The 21,175-nt window shown below is 38.5% G+C and overlaps 1 protein-coding gene across 7 annotated transcripts in view; it reads left to right on the top strand.

The window, feature by feature from the left end:
* Positions 1 to 19,969, top strand: part of LOC131430208 (serine/threonine-protein kinase minibrain) — a 213,480-nt gene extending 193,511 nt beyond the window's left edge. For all 7 annotated transcript variants that reach the window (XM_058594957.1, XM_058594958.1, XM_058594960.1 and 4 more), the window contains one exon: positions 9,651 to 19,969. In XM_058594957.1, coding sequence (XP_058450940.1) covers positions 9,651 to 10,660 — 1,010 coding nt within the window. In that variant the 3' untranslated portion in view covers positions 10,661 to 19,969. The remainder of the gene's footprint in view (positions 1 to 9,650) is intronic.
* The last annotated feature ends 1,206 nt before the right edge of the window (positions 19,970 to 21,175 follow it).

Here is a 21,175-nt window from a genome sequence, read left to right on the forward strand (position 1 = left end):
TTTTACCAAACGCTTTAACCATCAATGTTGTTTTCATTGACATTTTGAAGCGACGCGAACAGATTTCAACTAGAAAAGTTGTTGATTTTGCATTGCGATTATTGTTTTGCTTTCAACTGTCTCCGGTATTTGACAGCATTCAAAACAACATAGTTTTCAACTACTTGAATATATGCAAATCAAAAACCATTTTGGTTGAATCAAAAAGAAATTAGTTAAATCAACTATCGCAAAAATCAAAAACTGCGATATCGCAATTTTATGATCGAAGGGTTCTCCGTGCAGATTCAAATCTGGTAAAAATGCTATTGCCTGAACGCAAGCTTGCAAGCTGCGCCAGTAGCAGGCATGTTTGGATGCAGCAAAAGAACGAATCCTGTGCTTTATCCAACTAGTGATAAAGTTGGATCTTCCATTTATAGTACCAGCTTTAATCGACTCGTCTGACAATTTCCAGCATCCAAGTTTTCAATGGTGGATGGAAACACAACCAGAGATGTCCATCTCCTCTGTGTGACGAAGAGGAAATATTTTTCCCCTCGCAGTGACAACATCAACGAGAGCTGCTCTCTTTCACACACATACACCACTGTTATATAAAGTGTGCACCCATCATGAGCGCGAGTGTTTATTTTCTTTCAACACTAGATCACACCAAATTGCTAGAGCACAGCTCTGAAATTCTCTAAGGTGGATATTTTCTCCAAAGTGTGCACGCCGGTGAGGACTCTAGCGTACGGTTCGCATAAGAGAAGCGTGGGTCACGCATATTTAGCAAAAGCGCAATTTATCGTTAAAATTCAGTTTTTCCTTGCTGCGAAAAAGATTGTCATAGCAAGTCCATCGTAACCTTCTATAAATTTATAAATTAAATCACAGCAGTGTTCGCTCACTAGCACGCACAAGTGGTCACTTGAGTGTATTTCGGCGAGAGCGATTCATGGGAAGAGAATGTGTTTTACTCGCTCCAGTTGCTTAAACCACAAGCACACACTCAAATTCTGTCTATTCGAAGAAGTGCGTTTTCCTTTTTGTGTGATATTCGCTTCTTGCATCCCCTGTGTAGACAAGAATCTTACACCAGCGTGTATCACTCTGGTGAAATGCCATCACTGAACACAATTGCATCATCCATCTTGTGAGGTCCTGTCTCGTAGGATGACGATTCAATAGTTACATCATCCTGCATTTGAAACTCGGATACTTGCGTAGCCATTCTCAACAAGTCTCACCAAAAGCTATTTGCTTTGTAGAACCAACAAACGCCCCTTAGTCGTCAGTGTTCAAGAGAGATACAGATTATGTAGGATTTCACACTTCGCTCGGCAGTGTGATGAACTAACACTATAAACAATTAAGTATTGTATATGAGGAAATAAATAGAAATGAATTGACTTCTGGTGGCTTTAGCTCCACTGGAATTCACATAATATAACCTTGAGTTTGAGTTTGACCGACCACCCCTGGCTGCTTATCCGTTACTGATCGGAATTAACTGAAGCTGTACAGGGAATTTCTAGATGATCAGACCTGGGACTGGTAAATCATCTTTCAATGTACATCCTCTGGGAATCCTAGAATTCATTGATTAGTACCGGCGTCGGCCAGGCCCGAAAGTAGATCGTCAAAGGAATGGGAAGGGATGTTAGTCCAACACTTGTAGTTACTAGAGGCCGTATATACTACTGCGCACTCCACGAGCGATTTAGTATGCTTCGGGTTCAAGATGCTCGAATACCTCACAAAACTCGTGGACTTCCCGAGTGAACGTTTCAACAAAATCCGATATTGAAGTCTCGGAAAGTCTTGATTCACGGTTCTTATTCGTGGAAACTGAGGGAAAATTTTAAATGCTATCGTGTAACGAATAAAAACTTCTTTAATTTTGTTCTAAATGAAACTGCCTGCTACAATATAAACGAGTGAACATATTGACATCATCCGAAAACGCTATTTAACAGATAATGTACATTAATTAATTATTGTATAAATTATAAAAATATATTAAAAATCACCGAAAAAAAGGTCAACAGGCTTGACGCGCGTCTGGATTGTTTACTATTTTCACTATTTAATTTACCGCGAAAAATGGTTAATTAAATTATTTATTTACTTAAAATCTATCGGAATAGCATTTTCTATGCTATTAAAAGTGTAGTTTTGACGGATCTTCGCGATAGTTGATTTTTATCATTCAATTTAAAAACAAGTAATATCATGGAAGAAAAAAAACGGATAAAACTCAGAAGCTAGATGAAAATAGATGAAAGATCATATTGTCGTAAAATGATGAGAAAATATATTTGAACAAAACTCTTTATTGGTCAAGTGTTTTTCCCGCCGGATTGCACACGGCATCTAGGCTGGTCCTGTCCGGAGATAATAGTTACTATCCTATCTCCTAGTGGACCCCAGCCCCTACCACTGGAATTTATATAATATGAAGAATGTTAAGTCATTGCTCGACGAAGACCTGTTATACGGTAAACATTCCGAAAAATAGACATACTTTCTGGCTTTAAATTAATCAGTCTAACTGCGACACGCAGTTTTGAGCTCCGCAAGGGTGAAGCCCACAAATGTTCCGTTTACGACTGCCTCTTCTAGGCTTCTGCAGTCATTCAGTCATCGGTACGGAAATATTTGCGTGCTCCCGTTTTAGTGACCTTTTACGACATGGAAGCAGGAAACCAGTGGATCAATTTTTGGATGCCACACGGCTCACCTGTTTGGTGGAGTTATACCACCGGTACAGGTGGACCGTAGCGTTATCCTTAGCCTGTTGGGAACCACTACAAACACTTTGAATGCTTTCGAGCACAGTATTAAGCTTGTTTTCAGTGAAATACAGCCCGGTTTATGCGAGAAAGTGGTCAAAAATTTGAACGAGCGTGTGAGCCGAGATGGTCATATATCTGAAATCATATTTAAAAACTAATTGTTAAAAAATTGAACTTTAAATTACAGGGTGGCAAGTGATCGGGAAAATCGGGAAAACTGGGAGAAAGTCGGGAATTTGGTTTTACAGGGAAAAAGCGAGAGTTTTAGTGCAAATCCGGGAAAAGTTTACTAGTCCCAATCTTATTAACGATTTTTCAGCATCATGATTTTCCTGATACAACAAATGAAAAGATAAAGGCCATTTTGTGTTTGAACTAGGAGTTCAGTACAAGTTTTGAAATTTCTTATTGTCCCTCACAGGTTCAATGGTGCACAATCCATTGAAAATGGAGCCAGCACCTCATCAATTTTAAATCAATAAGAATTTTCTTAGTTCAATGACAGCACAATGAATGCTCATAATGAAAAATATGGATAATTTGGATGCTTCTGCTGGATTTCTATTAAATCTCGACCAATATTAACACATGGATCAATAAGTCCCGAGACTAACAATGGAAACAACATTTTTTTTGCAAAAACCTTTTAGGGTGATACAATGGTTCCAACGTTTTTCCAATTTTTCAATACCATGTTAAAAAAAATTATCTTTCGCTTTAAAATAAGCTTCAGTTTCAGCGATGACCTCCTCATTTGAGCCAAATCTTTTTCCCTGGAGCATTTTTTTAAGATCAGCAAAGAGCCAGTAGTCACTGGGGGCTAAATCTGGCGAGTATGGTGGTGGGGAAGCAGATCAAAGCCTAATTCGTTCAATTCGCCATTGTTTTCATCGACTTGTGGCAGGGTTTATTGCAGCAATCGCGGCACCCACTTGGAAAAAAACCTTTTTCATGCTCAATTTTTCATGGAGAATAGTTAATACATTTCCATATGATATCTGTGTCATCTCAGCAATCTCACGGAGCTTCACTTTACGATCTTTCATTATAATTTTGTCACTTCACTCACATTTTCCGGTGTAACGGCTTCCACAGGTCTACTCGAGCGTTCCGCGTCATTTGTGTCGGTACGACCACGTTTAAACTCGGCGAACCACCGACAAATCATTGCTTTTGATGGACAAGAGTCCGGATAGCATTTTTCAATCCATTGTTTCGCTTGCACGGTGTTTTTACCCATTAAAAAACAATGTTTTATCAAAACACGAAACTCGGTTTTTTTCATTTTTTAAACAAACTACAAAACGACTTTACTCCAACCTCGATAACTCAGCTGTTTCAGGTCGGATCGACTTAAAAATTTGTCCCGGTTCAAGCAAAGGTTAGTACTCTAGAAAGACGTGGTTACTGGTTTACTACGAGCGTCATCTCTTCTTTAGTCTCGGGACTTATTGATCCATTTGTTATAAAAGATTCCAAGTGCAAATGACAGATGGATTGCCTATAGGACCGTAATAATCGAAAGAAAAAGGAACTGTCATTTGCACTTAGGACCTTTTCCAGTGTTTTTTTTCGAATTTCAGAATAAGTATACATAATGGTAAAAGTAACACCAGGATAAGTTTTTTTGAGAATTCTTAGGAGCCGTGTTTTTTGTTGCCAGCCAATCATTTCCCTAATTTCACCAAAATTTGTCTCAGTAATGTCAAATTGTGACAATACTTGTTTAATAATCTTGGTATTGATTTCAATAGGATTCAAAAAATCGACAAAGCTGTCGACTTTCATTTTATCTACCGTTAGCAAGGAGTGTTTGGTTTCCTTCTTTGACAGCTGAAACTGGTTTTTCAGAGTTTGAAAGAGCCTGTTCAGTGTCAATGATAGGAGAATCAAGTTTAGATCATCTCAGTCACTAGAGGCATAGATTGTTGTTGTTTTTCCAAAGTGACAAGCGTATATTTTAAGAATTCTAGAAGGATTTTGTTATCTCGCCAAAACCCAACTCTGAAAGAATATCGTATATGTTGTTAGCAATGGCCTCTCGTCCTCATGTGCACTTCGTGCACTGCACAACTGGTCAAACAGGCTCAGTGAGAACTTGTATGCACACATTCGGGAGAGGCTTATGTGGCTTATGCTTATGGAAGTTGAAAAAAAATTGCTGCCTCAGTTGCAACGTCGAAACGGATCTGATATCATACGACATAAGCAGTGCATAACCCGTAAATTTTGTCACGAGACGCCACTGGTTTTTTTTTATTTATTTAAAAGATATTTTATTCAGGCCTATTTGCGTACAAGCTTTACGTGGCCGATTTAGCTGAGTTTTTAGATAATTTTTTTTTGTATTGGATCTTGTTGTCACCCTTTTTCTAGGGGGAGAGGAGCTTCCATTTCCCTCCTGCGAGAGACGCCACTGGTTGTTAGAAGGAATCGGGTTTGCAGAAGGAGTATTGTGCTTTAGTTCATTCATTTTTAATTTTTAACCTTATACTATACCAGGCTAAAAAAGTATTGGACTACACTAGAGATGGTCAGTCCGTATACGGTCCAAAAGAACTAGTTCTCCTCGAAGATTGAGTGAACTGGAGTTCTTTATTGAAGAATGATAGCTCTCTATTCTTCTTAATAGAATAGTCTTTCGAAACATTTGCTGGTTTGAGGAATCTGGTAGAAGTTCGCGAACTTTGAAAATGTATACAAAAGAGAATGATTATTGGTAGAACACATGCTAAAGGACTTCACTATTATTGAATCTGTTTACTACAAAATATAATTTATAGCTTTCATATTATTTTGGAAGAAAAATAAAAAATTTCAGAAAAACTAAAGAACAGTTCAATAGAACTAATTCTTTCTGTACAACTATCAAGTTTTCAACAGTTCTTTGAAATGAACGGTTTTGCCGATTTCTAGAATACACTCCTAACTTGCATAATTTTTAATCCAATTGTTACATCGAAGTTACTGGTGAAGTAAAAGACAAAAAAAAAGATGGAATACATTGGGCTAGATGGTACTGTTAGTTCAGATGATGAACGTTTGGACAAACTGTGGATGAGGAATCAGGAATCAGGAATCAGAACAAATTGGCTCAAATGGCACGTTCCCCTTGATATTTGGAGATTTGTGCCTTGCCATCAATTTGTTTTTAGCATCATTTTCCCGATATATAAGAGGGAAGGATTGAAAGGAAATGGTAAGGGTTGGACTAGGAGGATGGGAAAAATTGACGACACAAAAACACATAAAAGCAGAAGTAAATTCTGCACCCCTAAGGGATGCTGAACAATCTGCTGAGGATCACATTTAGTGGAAGCAGAAGGAAATTCTGAACCTCTACGAGGTCCCGAACAGTCTGCTGTTAATAAAACCTCCAACCCCCGAGAGGATTTAGAGATCTTACAAAAGCGACACCATTCTGCACTCCCGGAAGAATGCAGAACGACTCGCAGTATGTACGAGAAGAAGTAAATTCGGTACCCCTCAGAGGATGCCAAACCCTATTTAAGGTGAATACAGAAGGGATTCATTCACTCCAGGAAGAACGATGAACCCTTCTGACTATAGCTCCTTACCACATTGGGTGAGAAACGAGAGAATATCCTTCAATTTTAGCTCCGCATACACAGACTCAACCATGTATGGAGAACCAAAAACCCGGATACGTAGCTGCGTCAATGCGGGACAGTTACATATCAGATGATATGAAGTACCATAATCGCATTCACACAAATCACACGAATAATACTCAGCACGTTGAATAGTAGCCATGTGATAATTGAGTTTGCAATGTCCAGTCAGAGCTCTGACCAGAATACTTCAATGATACTTGGAGAAATGCAGTAGACACTTTGACATTTTCAGATTTAAATCTGGTAGAAATGCTTTTGTCTGAGCGCAAGTTTGCAAGCTGCGCCAGTAGCTGGCATGTTTGGATGCAGCCCAAGAACGTATCTTGTGCTTTATCCAACTAGTTGAAAGTGGTAAAGCTGGTTCAGGACCAACGAAATCATTCGTTGCACCAGCTCTAGCCAACTCATCAGCCCATTCATTTCCAGTAATACCAGAATGGCCGGGTACCCATATGAAGTAAACAGCATTTGAAATGCTGAGGTCTTCAATTTGAGTTCGACATGCGATCACTTGATTCGACCGTGAGTCATTCGAACTGAGTGCTTTTAAGGCTGCCTGACTGTCGGAACAAAAATAAATACGTTTACCACAGATCCTCTGCTGAAGTGCCGATTGTACTCCACACAGAATTGCGTAGATTTCTGCTTGGAACACAGTACAGCATCTACCAAGTGAATGAGACTGCTCCAGCCTATTTCACGACAGTAGATACCAGCACCAGCACGACCATTCAACAGAGAACCGTCCGTAAAACAAACTATGTGTTCATCAAGTTGTCATTCCAGACAACCAGACAATCATTCCTAACGAAGAGGATAGCTCACATTGAATGTTTTAAAAGGAAAACTGCTTGTGAGAGTTAGGTCACTAGGAGCGAGTAAATACTCATCCCACGGAAACATTTGAGACCACAAGCGAGTGTGACTGGTAGCATATTCTAATGGGTTACTTTTCCAAAGCCCTGTAACCCTAAGACGGTATGCACAAGATAATGCTTCTTGTTTTAGGAACACATGTAGTGGTTTAATGCACAGTAGCGCCTCTAGAGCAGCAGAAGGAGTTGTCGTGAATGCTCCTGTCATCGCCATTAGGACCATCCTTTGGAGATGATTTAGCTTTGACTGAACTGTCGCGACTTCTCCTTTCTGCCACCATACAAGACATCCATATGCTAAAATTGGTCTAACGATAGTTGTGTAGATCCAATGAATATATCTGGGTTTGAGTCCCCATGATTTTCCAAAAGCTCGTCTGCATTGGCCGAAAGCCATGCAAGCTCTTTTAATCCTGAAATCAATGTGAGCAGACCAATTCAGTTTTGAGTCAAGAATAACCCCGACGTATTTAACTTGATCGACCACAGTGACCCCTGAACCAAAGAACTGCAACGGACGAGCTCCTGTAATTATCCTACGATGAGTGAAAAGCACCATTGATGTTTTGCCCGGATTTACAGATAATCCAAACCTGACAACACCATTGTTCAACAGATCGCAGGGCTTGCTGCATTAAATCAAAGAGAGTGTTAATGCTTATACCGGTCATCAATATATGATAATCGTCGGCAAAACCATAAGTCGGAAATCCAAGGTTATAAAGTTTCCTTAACAAACCATCAGCGACTAGGTTCCATAAAAGTGGGGATAGTACACCACCTTGAGGACACCCACAGACACTCAGCTTTCTAATCTCTGGCCTACCGAAGCGATGATCAAAGAAGTTGATTGCTAAGCATTGCGTGTATCCAGTAAGGGAAAAACCCAAGATATTCCGTTCACGACTGCAATGTTTAACCTCCTGCAGCCATTCAGCCATCGGCACGGAAATACACCTTGACTTAGGAGTTCCTATTTTTGTGGCCTTTTACGACATGGAATAGGAAACCAGTGGATCAATTCTTGGTAAAAAAATAATTCCGCCGGATGCCACACGGCTTACCTGTTTGGTGGACTTATACCACCGGTACAGGTGGACCGTAGCGTTATTCTTAGCAGTTGGGAAACCGCTACCGACACTACACGGCTATCTAGGCTGCTCAGAGAGGGAAGTTAACATTGATGGTCAACTTCCATGGATGGCCGAGCAGCCGAACAAACTGTGGATGAGAGTTTTAAACGTAGTTCCAAGGAGATACCCGAAAAATACTTATTTCTCAACTCTCGATGTTTTTTTGGACATGTTAAAAAAAACGGGAATTTTTAGTCTCGCACACCGGGAAAACCGAGAGAAAACCGGAAAATTGATATCGATAATTCACTTGCCACCCTGAAATTATAAAAATTTCTGAACCAAAATTTACATATTTGTGCCTTTTCATATGAAAAAGGTTGTGGCACTTAAAAAACGCCCTCTAGGCGCATAGGTTCGTATCAGGTGAAGTCTGGGTCTGGCTTTCGATTCCCGAAATAAAAAGCGATGCATGCCGTAGTACTGAATCACTCGTTTTACCGAACTATCTTGTCTCGAGTGGAAATTTTTCCGATTACATTTTTTTTATGGGTGTAACTTTTCACACTGGATGTAAAAAATCAACTCTACTTCGGGATTGCTTTGATGTTATACGAGTGTAATTGTTGAACAGTCAATACAAAGGTTTTTATTGTTCTTTCAGGAGAAATGTCAGTAGCCTTATTGATGAAATCGCAAACTTACACGTTAAACAGAAAATTGTAAGTTTTTTGTCCGCAGTTACAAATCGCTTGTCAATTCGAATTTTGTTTTTGTAAAAACGTTATCTAAAATGTTTGTTGGGGAAATCGCTTGGAGCTTGCGCGCGAGAAGATTCGTAAAATCCGTTTTAGATACTAGATCTCATGAGAAATCTCGATAGAACCTCCGAGTTTGTGTTTGATATCGATGACTTTGTCTAGAAGGAATTGCTAATATTAATGTTTGATTGAAGCAAATATTCGAATCGAATCCTTTTGATTTTCAATCTTCTCTTTGTATCAACGCACTGAAAAAAAAACGATAGAAGATATTACTTTAATTGAATGTATCGAATGATGGAATGCATAGGCGAATTTTTACCATGTCATAGATATTGAGCTAGAGAAATGAATTTGGAGTTTTTTCATTTATTATTTAGTATTATTTACAGGACTTGTAAATATGCTTAAGATTATCGATTGCTAGTGTATAATTGAATAGCTTTTTTAGTATTCGATGATTTTTTCAGTATTCATGACACTCTTGCAACATACCAATAACTGATGATGGTTATTCTCGCTTCAGGTCTACCATCGTTGCAACACCAACCTCAGTCAGTGCACCAGCAACAACAACAACAACAACTACAGCAACTACCATCACAACAGCAACAGCAGCAACAACAACAACAACAACAACAACAGCAGCAGCAACAGTCACAGCATCAACCCCCGACTCAGTCACAATCGGCGAGTATGCTGTTACTCTCGCAGGCGGCAGCCGCCGTCGGTTTAGGTGGTACCACTGGAACCGGTAGTACGGTTTCCGGCATCAATAGTATCAACAGCAACAATAGCACCAATAGTAACAGCAATCCCGTTGCAAACCCGCTAGCAATGGATTGTGATCCACCGGTGGTGGTTGTTCAGCCGCACTCGGTCCTAGCAACTGCCTCCGCGAATCCGAACCACTACCACAGGAATCGTTATCTTCAGCAGCAGCAACAGCAGCACCAATTACTAGGTCACAAGAGTTACGCCCCTGCTTCACTGCCAATCGATTTGGGGGGCCTTACGCATGGTGGCCAAGCGATTGATTCGTCTATGGCTGCGGCAGCCGCTCTCATGTCAGGTAGTTTTAGCAACCATCCGACGGGGGGAACCAGCAGCAGTAGTAGCGGTAGCGGTGGCAACAACGGAAGCAGTAGGAGTTTACTGTCGCACAGTGCAACTTATGCGCCGTTTTCGATGAACGATGCGGCCCTCCTGATGGGTCACACCGGTGGGACAGGAGTTGTTGGCCAAGGAGTTTTGGGACTCGTGCCCATTGTTGGAGTTGGGCCGATGTGTAACAGTTCCAGCAATAGTGTTATCTCCGGGCCCAATTCACTCGTTGTCGGTGCTGGTGGTGTGGGTGTCGTCGGCAGTGGCACCGGTGGCAATGGTGGCGGTGGCGGTGCCAGCAGTAGTAGTAGTAGTACTAGCTCAAAAGGCCTCGGACGGACGGCAGCGACCGCCGCCGTGGCGAACAACGACCGGGACGAATCACCCATGGTTGGGGTTTGTGTTCAGCCCAGTCCGGTCATAATCCACTGACAGTTGTGGCCGGGTGGGGACAGAGTAGGTCTATGAAAAAAAAAAAAACGAAAAACAAAATCAATGGATGAGAACGACGCGCGTTCAGTGCAAAGTTCACGAATAGAGTGACCGGATAGGGACGAGAGAGAGAGAGAGAGAAAAAAAACCCCGACAGGGCAAATGAGAGTTGACGACTTTGGCTTTACTATTATCGTAGTACTAGTAGGAAATCTCCAATTTTTGACGCTTCGTGGTGTCAGGTTTAAGGTAACGAAAAACAAATGCAAACTTATGTTTTATGTGATTTGTACATAGGAAAAATTTTCGGACAATTATGCAAAGTGTTTCATGAGCGGAAAACCATTTACCGATTGTGCAGTGGTAGTAGTAGTACTTACTCGGAAAGTAATATATAATCATTGAGAATATTCAGTATCAGTTTTCAGACGTGCATTACCGATCAGTGCAGATAAAAATAAAAACGCATCTTTGTAATTTTGATTTCAGTGTCTTCTGCTGTAGTATGCTATGCAATTTTCCGAAATGGACAGATTTTGCTGACAATGTAGGTCATACTATTGTATGAATTTTTTTTTACAATATATTGGCGTTTGCTAGCTATTCATAGTTGCATGAACAGTGCCACGGAAAGTCATTAAATTTTAGTGAAGGCTCACGGTGAACATGTTCTCGCTGAGTAAACATGCAAAAAGTGGTATGCTTGGTTAAACAATGGGCTTTTTGACTTGGAAGACAAGAAACGTCCCTGACGATAGAAAAAAAGTGCGTTTGGTGGGATCCACTGGGCGTTCTTTGTTATACTTTACTTACCTCTACTCTTTTCGACGTAGACCACGTGGGTCTCTGCTTTATACAGGAGACGTCTCCATTCAACTAGATACCTGGCTGTTCGCCGCCAGCCTCGGTAGCTGCCAAGGGTCCGCTGGTCGTCCTTAACTTGATCGATCCATCTTGCCCGTTCTTATACCTGTGCGTTTTTTATTATGAGCTGCTTCAAACGGGTAAAATCATCACTGGTGGCGTATATAGACCATTGTGAGAAAAACCGACCGCAATATAAAGATCATCACCACAAGTGACAATGCTAGACCCTACGCTTCGAAAGTCATGAAAATATGTTTGGAAACGTTAAAATGGGAAGTTCTGCCGTAACCGCTATATTTATCGAACATCGCCCTATCTGATTACACTTTGTTTCGATTGGTGGCGAATGGCTCGTCGGTGTAGTGCTTCGGAAACTACGAAATTATCATAAATTAGATCGATTCGTTTATCGAATCTAAACAGGAAGATTTTATTCAACTAGGTTTTAGACAGCTTTATTTGAAAGATAATTCAATTAACGTTACTAAAATGATATAATAATGAACAACGTGGCGAAATAATTTTATCTTTTGGTTGAAATCTGACACTTGAGTGGTTATTTTGTGTCGAGTAGTTAAATTTAACTAAAACTGCGGCCCATTTCAAAGTTTGATGGATGGAATGTTATTTGGGTTTATTTTGCACTGGAAATAATTTTGACTAAAGAATTTTCTTTGCAAGATTTTTTTCATTGTCGAAAAATAACCATCGATCTGTCAACAATGACCATGCTTTCGAGCAGGGTTATTTTTGACAACATCAAAAGAACCACTCCAATGCCAGATTTCAACCAAAAGTTAAAATGAACCACGAAATGGTTTACAGCCTTAGCAAATTTTTTCGGCAATGAAACACTATTACATCTATTATTATGTAATTAACTGTTAAAGGTAAAGTTAAAGCTATACCTTATTTTAACATGCTTTAACTTGTGAATTTTAGAGAATTACGACGCTCCCTTTATGTGCATCTATAAAGACGTAAATTTACACGATTTTCTCCAAGTGTGTACTGACACTAAGAAAGGCTTGCAAGACCAGTGCCCTATGCATTGAACTGTCAACCGCACGGTTATCGATCGAGGAAGTTTCTTGTTATTGGCAGATGATAGTTCCGCTTGATCCCATGCAATTTCCTCGGCTGAAGTATATTGCCAAGTCGCTCACGGTTCAAAAAAACGCTTAATTACGATGTCCCGATACTGTTTCATCACGCGTAACAGGCAAACAACAACTGATAGAATGTCAACACCACGCAATGATAAAATAAACAGATGAGGCAGACCTCATGGCTTGCTTGAGTTGGTAATTTGCTTGAAGGGTAACGGTTCGGTATCGCGACATTTATTCAGAATAAACATGCCTCGATCAATGGCAACCATTTTAGAAGGAAGCAAGCACGTGATTTTGGTTTTACTTGGCTTGCTGAAGCTAAGTTCATTTCAGCTGTTTTTTCAAAGAAAGGTGAATCTCACAAAAGTAAACAAATCGAGTATCTCTTTCCTACGAATAAATGCTTTAAAATCCTGCAATTTTGCCTAAGAATTCGGATTCTACAAAAGTTTAAATCTTACACAGAAAGAAAAGATGAAACCTACACGACATGTAAATCGATAGTACTATGAAATAGACATCAGTTGAAACGAAAATCTGATTTAAAACCACGATTGATGTAAAATTACATTGAGATTCGTTTAGTTTTTCATTGAACAAGACTGTATATTTACAAACCGCTTAGTTTTGTAATGTAACTTTACATTCAATTGCCTGCTCCAAATATGTGCATGAAAATAAATGTAAATTCACAAAATATTTTTATCTGTATAGTATAATACAAAGTGAAATAGTGAATAAAATTGCATACCTTTTGAAGATAAACCAACAATTTATCGATTTATCAAAAATTGTTTTTATGATATACGATGATTTCTAAATAGGAATTGAAACCAGAATCGAAACATTCATCGATGTTTTTCTCCATTTGCTGTCAATGTTAGATTCGCTTTTCTTTGAAAAACGGCTGATTTCTCTAATCCTATAACACGCTTTTTGAACATAAGAGCAAATTCAGCAGCTGCAAGATTCATATGGGTGGTCTATAATGTAAATGAAACTGAAACAAACGTATCCCCAGCAATCCGTTTTGGTTTTATCTATTCGCCCAGTTCTACTGTCAAATTTAAAACTAGTATACACTGCCATTCTATTTTTTCTATATTTGAAACACAGATAAAACGCTGCTGGGGCTGCCAGTTTATTTTGTTATAATTTCTAGATTTAAATTTTAAAACTGACATAAATTATGCATCTAGAACTAGAACACTCCTGAATATGCCCTAACTCATGGTTTGAGTTGCGATTACTAAAATTCATAAACTGGAACAATATGTAAAATTTTGAGTATGGATTTGAGTAAAATTTACTCAGGCCATGAGTTTTCTCGTATTTATTCATACATCGGAGCAAGCGTTGAATTTTAAAACATTTGAGTGAAAAAAATACTTGTTGCAGTGCGTTTTCATTCTCGGAATATTCTTACCGAATTTAAGAATGCAAGAATACGTTGTTTTTCATTGCCGTTCCTAGATTCGGTTTTTGAAACCATGAATCATAATGTTTTCAATAGATTTTTTTGGTTTCTATTATGCTAAGTGAAAAGTCCAACATAAGGGCATATTCAGTAGTGTTTTAGTTCTAGATGCATAATTTATGCCAGTTACAAAATTTAAATCTGGATTTTATAACAAGAAAAACTGGCAGCCCCAGCAGTGTTTTAAGTACTATTTAGACGGTCCGGCTTCTTCCGTCACCGTCACCGGAACGTCATCGTCCGTCACCGTCATTCTGATTCTCACGATCCGGTTTCCTATCCGTGTCCGTCATCTCATTTTCTTACACGCAGAATTTGAAGAATTTAGTTTCGCACAATTTTATTCCACTAATACAAAATCTGGGAGCTTTTGAAGCCAATCGATCTGTTGTTTTCTACCTTTTAATCGAATAAATAACTTTCAAAATTAACTAGAAAGAGAAAAAAACAAAACAATTAGTTCCACTCAACAACGTAACGTTCTTTGCAAATCTACTAATAAGTTTAATTACTTATATGTGGTATATTTCGTTTAAGAGTGCGATCTTGACCGAGTACATATACATAACAAACGTCAGCTCAATACCGTAATCATATGAATCGTGCATGTGTGCGATAATCACAGTCCGTCAAATATTCTTTCGGAGAAATGTTGACGGAGCTTGCCGTTGACGGACGTTGACGTTCCGGATCTCTGCTGGATCGTGTGAATGCGCAAAGGGAAAACTCATTTGACTAATTTTGACGGAGGCTGACGTTCCGGTGACGGTGACGGAAGAAGCCGGATCGTCTGAATCGTACATTACTCGTGTTTCAAATATACAACAAATAGAACGGCATCGTTGACCAGTTTTAAATTTGACAGAAAAATTGGTCGAAGAGAAAAAACTAGAACGGTTTGCTGGGGATACGTTTGTTTCAGTTTCTGCTCTATTATAGATCTTTCATATAAAACTTCTAGCTGCTGAATTTGCTCTAAGGATATCAAATTTAACTCGATTCAAACCAGTCAAAAGGGAACGGTTTTGAATCACTTTTTTGTGCTTCCTCTTCAAAAGAAAGAAGAATGATTTTGTGTATAAACATTAACGAATAAGAATTCCTTTATTTTGAATGCAAGGAATTGAAATTTGAAGTTAAACTCACTCAATTTAAAAAAAAAAATGTTTTGCCTTTCTCATATAGAAAGGTTATGCAATCACCGACTTTTGAACCGAGGCCCGGAGGGCCGAGTGTCATACTCCATTCGACTTAGTTCGTCGAGTACGCAAAATGGTTGTGTGTGTGTGTATGTGACGTTTTTTTGCACTTTTCTCGGAGATGGCTGAACCGATTTTCACAAACTTCACAAATTCACAAATGAAAGGTCTTGTAGTCTCATACAAAATTCCTGAATATTGTTTGGATCCGACTTCCGGTACCGGAGTTATGGGGTATATTGTGCAAAAAAAGTACGGGTGTGTAATGTCAGAGACATAACTGGATGTCGTGAATACGAATATGACACGCTTTATTTATGCTTCCGAATTCGAATTGGTAGTTGATCGATTGTTTGAATTGTGCAAGCTTTCCTCTCTTCCATTACTAGAAATTTAAACGATGCGCCTAGACTAAATTATAAATTAGTTACATTAAACATTCTGAAACGCAATTAAATATTATGAAATAAGCAGTATAGTTCTTTATAATAAAAAAATGGTGGCTCTGAAAAGAACTTTTTATGAAAGCGTTCGTGATGAAGAGTGACGAGTTGAGCTAGTTCAGCACGCAGACTCTGAACTCTAAACCCATATTCCAGAACTAAGCTCTGAAACTTGAAGACGATTTTTCGCCATGACTACCAGAATGGGTTGCATAGAGTACAGTAAAGTAAATTTCCTCATAATTCTTGAGGAGTATTATTATGGTTATAAAAAAAATCGAATAGAAGAAGTCTGGAATAAAGAACTGGATCCTGAGTTCAAGAACTAAATTTAGTACCAATAACAAACTCAGAATCCAGTTTCAATAACTGCAATTTCGAAACTCAAATTAGTTCCGGAATACAGTTCCAGAATCCAGTTTCAGCTCGCAGGCTCTGAATTCTAAACCTCGTTACAACTACCGAAAAGCAAATGAGAGTTGCGACCTGAGCGTTTGAGGTTTTAACCACGCAGAAAGTGCTCTCTTCGTCACTGCTGGTTGAAGTTTTAACTCCCACGACGTCTGCTACCATCGAACGCACGAAAAGAAATGATCGATTTTCACCACGGTTCCCCTTTTATACGCATTCAGTTGAGTATATGTGCCTGACTACCTCAAAATCGTCGTCCTTGCGCGAAAAACCCAAGCGAAAGTATAGAGTTTCCCACATTATTTTAAAATTTTGAGAAAGCTTAATTTTTGAGTTGTTTGTGGTTATTTCACAATGTTCAAAATATTATCCTAAATTCCTGATCATATTTTTGATGAAATGGTGAAAGAATTATGTTGCTACCATTAATACCAGTCGAGATATTCACGATTAAGTTCTGCCCATTCTTCCATATGACTAATTTTGAAAAGGCACCCCATAGTAAAGTAAGTCGTATTCACGACAAAATGAAAATATGTTTTCTAGCTTTTCTCATAGATGGCGCGACCGATTTTCATAAACTTAGGTTCAAATGAAAGGTACTGTGGTCCCATACGTAATACCTGAATTTCATCTGGATCCGACTTCGGGATCCGGAAATATAAGGTAAAGTGTGTTAAAACCACGTTGAAACTAGGTTCGAAACTGGCTTCAAACAAATGGTTTGACAGCGCAGTTAGGGTGGAAAGGTTTGGCATCAAGCGAAAGTGACATTAGTGAGGTTATGTCAGGAATATCTGTTACTATAATCTTGTACTAAAATGCACAGAAACAAAGCAACATGTTCTCTTCCATTGGGGTCAAAAAATTGAATGACTAGCCTTGCTCTAACAACGTGTGGTGGTATGTGACAGATGGAAACGATGTAGATCTAGGCGCTTCAATAGGGCACATGAACCCTTTTCTCAATGCCTATAAATTAAGTTTGCATTACAGTTTTTCGATTACCGAGCGTCCGGATGAAATGAAATCATGTACTTCCTGGGTTAGGATATTATTATCATTTTTGTTAACTTTCAAACTAACATTCGGCACACTAGGCTTGGTTGCCAGTTTTTATTAGGTTTTCTTTTTATCGTCGAGCATCTTAACAATAAAGAAAACAACCAAAGGTGAACTGAAAATGATAGTTGTATTCTTACTTTGGAATTGTAATTGCATTGTTTACTTACGTATAGCGTACACCGCCGTTTCTTCTAAGTTTCTAATTATTTTTACTTTTTGTTTTGTGAGATACCACTCGGTTTTTCTTTGGACAATAGGACTGTGTTAATGCGGATTGTATAGTTCACCTAATATAGAGGAGAATAAGGCTAATCAGTAATCAGAAACGTTGTTACACGCGGGAATATGATAGTAGTGTACAGCTCGAGTAAACATTGTGTACATTTTGTAGGGATAGAAAATCGTATGTGCTAAGCTAGAGGGGTTTCCCCATCCGTACCGTGCGGGTGGAGACGAACGGGACTAGTTTGTAAATTGTAAGGAGATGAGAGAAAATATTTATATCGACTGATTTTGCTGATAATTTCAAACGTGTTTCCTTTCACTGTCATTCTGTTCGGCAGCTTCGCACGAACGGCACACGTGGCTGCCATCCAAAGCATACCGTAGCAAATCGAAACCTAGTTAATTTTATTTTTCCTTCTCGAGACAAGCAGGAGGATGTAACGAAATTTCATTACCATTACAAACTAACTGCATTACACAAATTACTCGTAGCACCGCTAGTGAAAATCAACTACACATACTAAAAGAAAAAAAAACACACACACACACATTGTACATTCATACATTTTTATACTTACATTGTGCATTATATCACACGACGAAAAATCTCTTTATAGTAAAACTAAATCAGTTCCACGTACCACAGGAAGCGCGAAAGGCAACCAAAAAAAAAAAGAAATGAAAAAGCAAGCGCATTGGAGCTGTAGTAAGACACCAACTTAGAAAATACGCCAAATCACAGCTGTTTCGTTAGAAATAAATGGAAGCTTGTGAGAGCTAAACAAAACGCAAAACGATCAGAAAAGATTATTTAGGGACAATTCGGGGGGCAATCCAAAATGGAGCAATGCTGCAGAAAACACACTAGACAAAACGAATGGTAAGACCAACAATTTAATTTATTAAAGTTTTATTTAAAAATAAACTAAAATTGAGGATGAAGACAATGAAACTGGACAATGTTTTCCTGTACATAGTAACTGATAGTGCTAATAAATAACTAGTGGAATGAGATAAACAAAAAATAAAAGAAACAATATGTTTAAGTAACGCGAAACGTTAAAAAAGAATATGGGCGGATGGTGGAGTAGTATGAACATAGAATTATAACTAATGGACAGAAGTAAATTAATTAAATTAATGACTAAATACTAGTGGCTAAGGTAAGATAATAAAACAAAAACCCTAAGTAAGGAACATTGATAAGTAATAAAAAAAAGAAAGAAAAATGCTACCAGCAAACAAAAAACGGAAATTAGCAAAACAAAATATTGCAAAAAGAAAATCCCTTTAGAAAGGTGTACAGCGGCAATGAAAAATAGCTGTTATGGTTCTGTTTTTGGTTTGAAACTCAGACGGCAAGGAATAAAACGAGCAAAAAAGCTTGGCAAATACCAAAAAAAAAAGAGTAAAAAACATGAAACGAAAAAAAAACAAAACATCTCCGGTATCGTTCTCAGCAAACCATTATGAAACTGCATTCACAGCCACACACACAGTAACAAGTCTGACACAGTACTCTCCTCTTGCGGAGACTAGCCAGAATTCCGTCGGGAGGGGGTTTTAACAAGTGACTGGATTAGATAAATTTGTCATACCACTACTACTAATGGAAACAACACACGGTATATTCAAGCAGCAAAGAACTGAGTTAAATAGACACACATAGACATACATACACTGTCACACTCACACACACACACACACACACACACACACACACACACACACACACACACACACACACACACACACACACACACACACACACACACACACACACGTACAGGTTAGTACATCTACAGTACACACTAACAAATACACGCCCTAGCGACTAATAGCGACACATGACGAAGGGAGCTGTCTCCTTATGGAACAAATAATAAAGAAAGGATGCATTCTATTCTTTAATCATTAATCGAAGTAATAGAAACAATGAGTAATGCAACCTAAAATAATATATTTATACACCTAAGACGCAACCAGAACGCGAACAGGATAAACTGAGTGCAGCAAACAAGCGGTAAATTCGGATTGAGACATTAGAAATCAATAATATGGCAAACCAAAAAAAAAACAAGACATTTGTATAAAAAAAGTCATAAAAAATACAAAAATAAATCACATAAAATTAGAGAGCAAAAATTAATAAAGAAAAAAAACCTATAGACAAAATGGCATATTGTTGATTTTGTGCTGGTGACCGCGTGTGGGGAATGGGGGGAAGGATAAAACACATTTAGGAGTGCTGTAACCGAAAAGTAGCAATAAGTAGCGTGGCAGGAAACTGATAAGGATAATAGGCGCTAGGAAGAATGGGATAATGGAAGAACGCGAATAACGGTGAAACCAATACGCTGTAGAATCGAAACGACGAGCGAAATAGTGTGTAGAGGGGTGATACGCTAGTGCGATTAGCAAGAAGCGCGTACATGGAAAAACCACAAAAAAAAACCGAAATGAATAAAGTGTATTACAAGTAAATGAATGCGAGAAAGTAACAATTGAAAGCTGGCTGGTGTTTGGTTATTTCGCATAGAAACTGCTTGAGAAAACGAAACCCTTGATTCGAGACTGCTTTTTATTGCCTTGCACGAATGACCACTGTCTGTGTTATTACTGTTATGCTGAAAAAAAAAACACTGGAAATATTCACGCCGAATCTGTATTTCGCTCGTTCCAACTACAGAATCGGGGTCACTGCGCCGAAAAAAAATTGTTCATTATAATGAATAGTTTAGAATCATTTCCATTAATATTGATTCTATTTTTAAAAATCGTTCATTTTGAACCATCCTTGCTGAATCTAATCATGATTTTGTGAATAATGAAAATGTTAGACGTGAATATTTTGAAAAATGAATGGATTGACAGTGACATTGTAAATGTCATTCAACTCTCGCGACTTATTGCCGTTTATTACACTCCTTATACTGAGGAATAGTCGACGCTGACTAAAGTAGGCCTTTTGTTGAATTCCAGAAAATTTCAACAATTTATGTTCGAATTCTGAGAACTGTCCACTTACTATATCCGAAAAACTTGAAGATTTATATTTAACGGGCGTTTTTCGTTTTTTTTTCAATAGGGATTGCGCTATTGTCTAAAAGTTGCGTTGGACAGTGTAAAGTGCCGTCTCCACTTAGTATTATTGGGCAAATCATCAAGAATAGGTTAACTCCAGAACAACGCTTCCAAGCGCTTTGGAGCAAAGATAATCCACACGGCATTCAAGAATCACCGATGCATCCTGATAAATGTACTGTTTGATGCGGTCTATGGTCTGATAGAATCATCGGTCCTTATTTCTTTAAAAATGAGGAAGAACGACAAATCTTCAAGATATAACAGTTCGGCTGAAATGTTCGTATCGTTTAATAGAAACACACATTTTTTGCCAAAATTCGTTTTTATTATTCAACATAATTGCCATCAGAGGCGATACAGCGATTATAGCGATCTTCCAACTTTTCGATACCATTTTTGTAGTACGATTTGTCCTTTGCCTCAAAATAGGCCTCAGTTTCAGCGATTACCTCTTCATTGCTTCTAAATTTTTTACCAGCGAGCATCTTGAGGTCTGAGAACAGGAAAAAGTCACTGGGGGCCAAATCTGGAGAATACGGTGGATGAGGGAGCAATTCGAAGCCCAATTCGTTCAATTTCAGCATGGTTTTCAATCATCAATTCGTTGTTGTTTTTGATCGATTGTGAGC

The sequence above is a fragment of the Malaya genurostris genome, chromosome 2 (genome assembly GCF_030247185.1).
Source record: "Malaya genurostris strain Urasoe2022 chromosome 2, Malgen_1.1, whole genome shotgun sequence".
Classification (NCBI taxonomy): domain Eukaryota; kingdom Metazoa; phylum Arthropoda; class Insecta; order Diptera; family Culicidae; genus Malaya; species Malaya genurostris.